The 6,607-nt window shown below is 40.2% G+C and overlaps 1 protein-coding gene across 2 annotated transcripts in view; it reads right to left on the reverse strand.

Annotated features, from left to right (window-relative positions):
• Positions 1 to 6,092, reverse strand: part of LYPLAL1 (lysophospholipase like 1) — a 23,961-nt gene extending 17,869 nt beyond the window's left edge. Inside the window, exons 1-2 of one of the 2 annotated variants that reach the window (XM_026048430.1) lie at positions 6,076 to 6,092; positions 2,311 to 2,410 (exon numbers count right to left, since the gene is read on the reverse strand). In XM_026048430.1, coding sequence (XP_025904215.1) covers positions 2,311 to 2,357 — 47 coding nt within the window. In that variant the 5' untranslated portion in view covers positions 2,358 to 2,410; positions 6,076 to 6,092. Of the gene's footprint in view, positions 1 to 2,310; positions 2,411 to 5,484; positions 5,565 to 6,075 lie in introns of those variants that run through there. The other variant, XM_026048429.1, reaches the window with a different exon arrangement.
• Between the last annotated feature and the right edge of the window lie 515 nt (positions 6,093 to 6,607).

Raw genomic sequence — 6,607 nt, forward strand, 5'->3', positions numbered from 1 at the left:
CCTGTCAAAGCCATTTCARCATTATGGCTGTGTCATCAACTTGTTTTCACTGGCATACTGCTTCTATTGAGAGTATTTAATGTATAAGTGGTAAACTATGTGGGAAAGACAGGCGCTTGTAGAGTATCATCTACATTAGCAGAATTCTACCAGAAGCATTTGGAATTCCTAAAATAYACACACAGAATCAGGCTGTGTATTCGAGTACCTCTTATCTTAATGTAATTCAAATTTGGATGTTCTAGGCCTTGTTCTCTTTTCTCTGAACGAAAGGAAAAAAAACATTGCTAACTTTTTAAAAAGTATACTGTGTTTTGGACTCAAATACCAAAATACCATTTGTCGCAAAGGTTTCTGCTATTTATATGTCATCAAACAATACCTGTCCTCACAGACTTTGCTTCTGCACTGCTRCAAAGAACAATCAACAGTATTGCACTTCAGAGTATCTGTTTTATTTCAAGTATGTCAGATAATGTTACTTATTAGCTACATCTCTGTATACAAATATTAAGTGTATTTCCCATTACCTGTCAGAGACAATCACAGTGAAGGTATTTTATATCCTTTCAATGCTCAGCTTTTCACAGAGCTTTGCTAAAAAAGTTACTTTTGAATTAAATCAAGTATGACATATCCCATTGCTCTTGAAAAGCACAGTAACAACTTCCACTTAAAGGAAGGGAAAAGGATCAACTGTTTATTCACRCCTACTAATTGCAACAGTATCTTTTTTCACATCTGTTTACTGAAGAACTGAAATTCACAGCCTTAAGTTAAATTCAGATTTACCAGAAACACCACCTGCTTCATTCAGATCTTGCCAGTTGATGATCTATATTTCTCTCTAATAATCTAGAAACAACCAAAATAAAAGAAAAAAAATAAAGAAAACTAAATGAAGAAAAGACCAAGTGAATGAGAATGGAGTCCAGAACTGCCGCATAATGGAAAAGTGAAGCTCTAGCCTGGCAGATGCTGTTCGAGGTGTTTTGGCTGCTAACAGCACGTCAGGAGAGACTGTCCAAAGGGAAGCAAAACTTTCCACATTTCTACAGCAGCTGCTTTTGATAGGTAGAAAATGGGGCGCAACGGACATGTAACGTGCTACTGATAATTCTAGTCACTGCTTTAGCCCATCATCCATGAAATAATGCTCACATTATTTACAGAAAACCATATTCACTCCTTTCTAATACAATGTAACTCTTCAAAGACATCTACTCACAGGCTTGATTTTTCTGCAACACAGTGTGTACATTCACACTGTGATCTCTCAATTGCTTTTCCCGTCTAAGTAGATCATAAAAAAACACGGTTAAGGAAACTTTTTTTTTCTCACATATTAGTGACTGCCAGAGAAAATCTGCTATTACACTTGCATATACCCTCCAAGAACTTTTTTCTAAATTTCAAACTTCTGTACCTCGAAAGTCTATGTAGACTGTYAAAATTACCTTTTCTTTTCAACACTATACTTCAATCCATAGCTAGGAAGGAAAACAAAAAACTATTGCCTTTATAGGAAATTTTTGCCYAATTTGGAACCACAAACACTTTAAAAATACCAATTATTAAAATACCTATATACAACTAAGAAATATAAAGCCATAAATATAAAGTCTTTAGATAATCAAATATGAACATAAGTACTGAATTTTGTCTTTAAGATTTAATCTCATTAATTTTCAAATTCCCAGGGGTAAATATTTTTATCTCTATTTCCAATATACTATCAAATAGRTGGGGTCATTTAATAAGCAGATCTGTGCCCACAGTCTCTTAGGATGACAATGTCAAGCTGAAACAGCTGGCAACTGAAAAAAAAAAAATGTTGGATTAAAACTCCCAGTCCTTTCTTTAACAGTTGAAGACCTCTCTTGTGGTTCACATCCTTGCTGTCACAAAAACTGATGACCCATCAGAACTGAAGCCTGGCWTAAGATACAATAACATATTCCATTTGTTAATATATAGAAGCTGCCGTAGGTGCAATGGTGATCCAGATTATGGCTTTATAATACTGCTAGGACACGCCTACGTATAACTTCTACTTAAAAAAAAATATGGAGAGTGTTAGGACAATCTTTGAATGTGAATTACAAACTATGACTTACAGAGAATCCTACCCATTTAGAATCACAGTCCCCGGGCAGCAGACTACTACTGAGTTCCAGTTTTGCCAAAAACCACATACACCAAGAAAGAACAAGGAARCATCAGGACGATCTAAGCCAATATTCACAGGTGTATTTTACAGTACTGGAATAAAGTAACATAATCTTACTGCTAAAATATACCAAACAATACCTGGCAGGAGCTGTCGGGTAAATTACTTTTATATGTTGGAAAGCCATGTCTTGGTTCAAAAGTTGTTTTATCCATGCTCTTGCTCCTTGGCCAGTATCACCTGCATCACACAGAAGAGGATAGCAAAAGTTATTGCTTATTTAGAAGGATGACTTTAAAATGTGCAAAATATTTATACTAGATAGACTTTATTAATAAATCACACAGTTATTCCTGCAGAATGCTAAAATAAATCCCCTTCAGAATAACTTCAATTCCCTTTCCGACAATAAGGCACTGAAAGCTTCCCAGGAGCAGACTCTTCAAGATATTGCACTGTATAAGTTTAATAAATACCTGAACACATCAAATGGCTGAAGTACATCCTAATCAAGCACAAAGCCTCCCCTCTTACTTGCAACTTATGCTATTTGCTCATAACAGCAATAAACAAAAAATAGCAATAAACAAAAACTTCAAAACTGAATTAAGAAAGGAGAATTACATTTTACTCAGTATTACCTTACCTCAAAGCTCAGTCAAAAGCAATAAAAAGAATCTTCACATTTAATTATGAACTTCATGGTTACATGGCCTTCAGACAAAATATCAAGCAAACACCCTGAACTCAGACATGTTTAGATTCACATCTCTAGCAGTCTCTAAAAAACCCTTAAAGACACATAAACATACCAATTTTTCATTGCAGTGATGATAACTCCTAAACCAAAGGAAGCTTTTCCTTTCTTTAGATTTTAAAGAAAATTCAGGGAAACGAAAGGCAAAAGAGACCCCAAACCAGCACATTTTTCCTGCTGAGCACAAATGGCATAACCATGAAGTTCTCTCTGTGCTTGACCTAAATACTTCAAGTGACAAATTAGCAACAGAGTCCCAAAACTAGCATGCTTCTTACTCTGTGGTATGTTCATAAAATCAAAGTTAAAGATATAACTCCAGAACATGTTTTGGCCACATTCGTAGTATACTTTGCTTAAGTGAGTAACGAATGTATCTCCGATTCTTGGTAGACATCAATGAAACATATGGATTTCCCCAGGGTTGCTGTCAACTAATGTGCTAACAACATCTCTAAAAGAAGCTTGAATATATAAAATACTTGCATAGGACTTGTCCTTAGATAGGTCAACTGCCTATGTTTGCAGGATGAGCACTCATGTCTTCATGAGCACCTTATGTTTCAGGAGACACCACAGAGGTGTTCCAGTATTTCTTAAACTTGACCAGCAACAGCAAAAGGACTTGCAGTTGKCGAAGCTAGTTTGTCAATGAACAATTTACAGAACACTCATTAAGCCAAAGGAAATTTGACTTTGGCCTCCTGTGTGCAGGGTGGCCCCTTGGTCCAAACGCTTTGGCATGTGCACATGGGCAGAGATTGCAAAGACAGCAACTTCCCATTTGGTATGTACAGAATTTTAAAGAAAACTCAGCAGTCTTCACAAAGGCTTGCAGGTTGGTTTGCACTTAGATGTAATATCATTTGTTCTTCTGAATGACATTAAAAAAGGAAAAGCACAGATGATTCAAGAGCAGTTTTGAGTCTGTCTCCAAACCTGAAATAATGGCAGCACTGTTTTTTCCCCTCTTCCCCCCTTTTCTGTTTTTCCTCCCTTCTCAATAAGATATAAACACTAACATTCCTTTCAAATACTAGTTGCAATACATTTTTTCCCTCCATTTTCCACCATAAACCAGTCTATAATGTTATTATAGATTTAAGGCTTGACTTATATCCATTTGCCTTCTTCGCTGCTCTACCTCTACATAAAACTAGAGGCACAGCACTAGGAATTCACTGTTATTTTCCTATCCCACGTTGCACTTGCACTCTCCACTTGCTATAATTTATCTGAGGCAAGCATATTGCACTAAATGGATCCATGCCATTTGACTGCCACTTTCCATCACAGTTAGTGCGCAGAAGGTACCAATTCAGCTTTATACGCCAGGCCACAGCAGCAGAACTGCGGCTTCTTCTGCTTTAAATTCTATTTTGTGGAATTGCTAAACAAAACCAAATAAAAGTGCCCTCCTATTTCCCCACTGCAAACGGGGAGTGAAATCATATCAAAAATGAAAAAGTGTGGAGTACTTAAACCACATGTGGAACCGAGCTCTAACCATAATCTTCTCTCGCTCCACCAGCTCGAGAGGAAACTACTTCCCCAAGCATTAAACCATTAGTGCTAACAAGAGGGATGAACACATCTCAGTAACTCTCCTTCATTTTTATTGTTTTCTAACATGTAAACTGCAGAAAAGTTAAGCTAGATTATAACACACACATTAATTAAGCACATTATTTGTTAAATACAGGCATTTGCTAAGCACTTGAGAAAAAAACAAATAGGTGAAGCATATCTACAAAGAACATATGCACCTAAACATAAAAACACCAGGGCCAGGGCCTGATAAAAGGCCTATGTGAGTTTTTTTTTTTTTTTTTTTCTCTCCTTTAAATAAATAAAAAGGGGTCAGATAGACTTTGTACTTTGTTGTTCATCTGGTTAAAAATAACATCTAAGGAAAAAAAAAATCCCCCCTCCTTTCAGATTGTTCACTGATACAGCCAAGTACTTTTGGCCTACGGGAACCATAAAGTTCAGACCTTTTCAAACTGTTACTTTTACTTAAGCAAAAAAGTTTTTCTGTTTGCYGGCTTGCTTTTTATTTTAAGAAAATAGCGATCACAGTCTGATTCTTGAAATTTACTTAAGCCAGGCGTTCTTATGTATAGAAACCATCCTCTGCATGTGACTATCTTAAAAATAAAACAGAATGAAGTATAATAAGCTGAATTAAAAGATAACGTTTCAGGAGATAACGGTGCTCATGGCAAGGAGCCGAGCTGGCGTTAGCAACCATTCTCGAAACACACTCAGCTGGCCACCTGAAGCACAAAAGAAGCCTCCAGCCCCGAGCCAGCCACCCTACACACCACTGTGCCCATATCGGATTTGTTTTTTTTTTCTTTCTTTCTTTCTTTTTCCATTTCTCCCGCTCTGGAGAGGCCCGTCCGTGCCGCGCCGTGCCGGGGCGGCAGCGCACGGCGGGTGGCGGCCGCCATGTCGAGCGCCGCGCCGCGGGAGGGCTGCGCGCCCCGCGGGACCGCGGCGGGGAGAGCGGCGCGAGCCCCTTGGCGACACCCCCGTCCCGCCCGCGCCGCGGCACCTGAGCCGTGCAGGAAGATGAGCGAGGCGGTGTGCCGGCCCGCGGGGGCCACCACGCTCCTCGGCAGCGCCGCCATTGCCGGCCCGGCCTGTCGCGCCGCTCCGCCCCGTCCCGCCCCGGGAAGGAGAAGCCGCCCCGCGCTCCGCCGCCTGTTARCTGCCCCTGGCGTGGCTGTAACGGAGCCTTGTGTTGGAAACGGAGGTGCTTTATAAGAGATTTCCCCCAGTGCGGTTTGCTGCGGCCTCGCCATGCAGCCGTTCCTGGGTGTGCTTGGCTGTGCGTGAGCCTTTGCCATGAGCAGTACAAGTGTGTGGAGCACTGCCCGTCACCAACATCTGGAGGAGTAACTGACACGTTACCTCACTTTGTAACRTGTTTGGATGGCAAAGAGCATCTACTGGCATCTTGCAGACCCCTGGGAGCCACTTCCACCAGCTGAGAGCTGGGAGGACGCTCCCCARCGTCCCGGAAACACCATGGCATCTTTCATCCTTCCTCAAAAATAATACTTCATAGTGCTTCACTACTGCCCCTCTGCTGAAAACCTGCTCTTTGGAACATTTCGCAAACTCACACTAAATAAATAAGTACCTTCTTAGTAACAGGTTGCACAGACAGTCATTTCCGTTGTTGATTTGGGGCAAAGATGAGCAAGGAAGAAGGAAAATCTCCCCTCCTCCCTCCCCAAAAACGTGTTCCTGCTTTGTGGCCACTTTTTTGTTACTTCTTTAGCCTATTAAATGCTACTGTGTCTTAGACTTAAATTAAGTTTCTATAATTCTGTCTCTTTTGGAAGAATGAGTGAAACTCTTGCCAGGTTTTCCTGCTTAAAACTGGTGAGAAGTTTTCWCTTTTAATTCCACACCTTTGCTAGTATGAGCTGTTTATAGAAAATGCTGCACATCTTTACACCCTATATTTAGAAATGCCATATGGTAGGCAAAGTAGGGAGCAAACAGTAAAATGGAATTTTYCCTTTTATGTAGCTGTGTAGGCTTGGAAATGCAATTAGGCTGCAGTATCACCAGGTGCGTATTTTTGAGAATAAAGGCACAGYTGGCAAGTGAACTAAGGGGAGGCAGGTGGTAAAGGGCTCTTTGATGAGACCTCTATGGCGTTTCAG

The sequence above is a fragment of the Nothoprocta perdicaria genome, unplaced genomic scaffold (genome assembly GCF_003342845.1).
Source record: "Nothoprocta perdicaria isolate Ctin4 unplaced genomic scaffold, notPer1 scaffold_54, whole genome shotgun sequence".
Classification (NCBI taxonomy): Eukaryota; Metazoa; Chordata; class Aves; order Tinamiformes; family Tinamidae; genus Nothoprocta; species Nothoprocta perdicaria.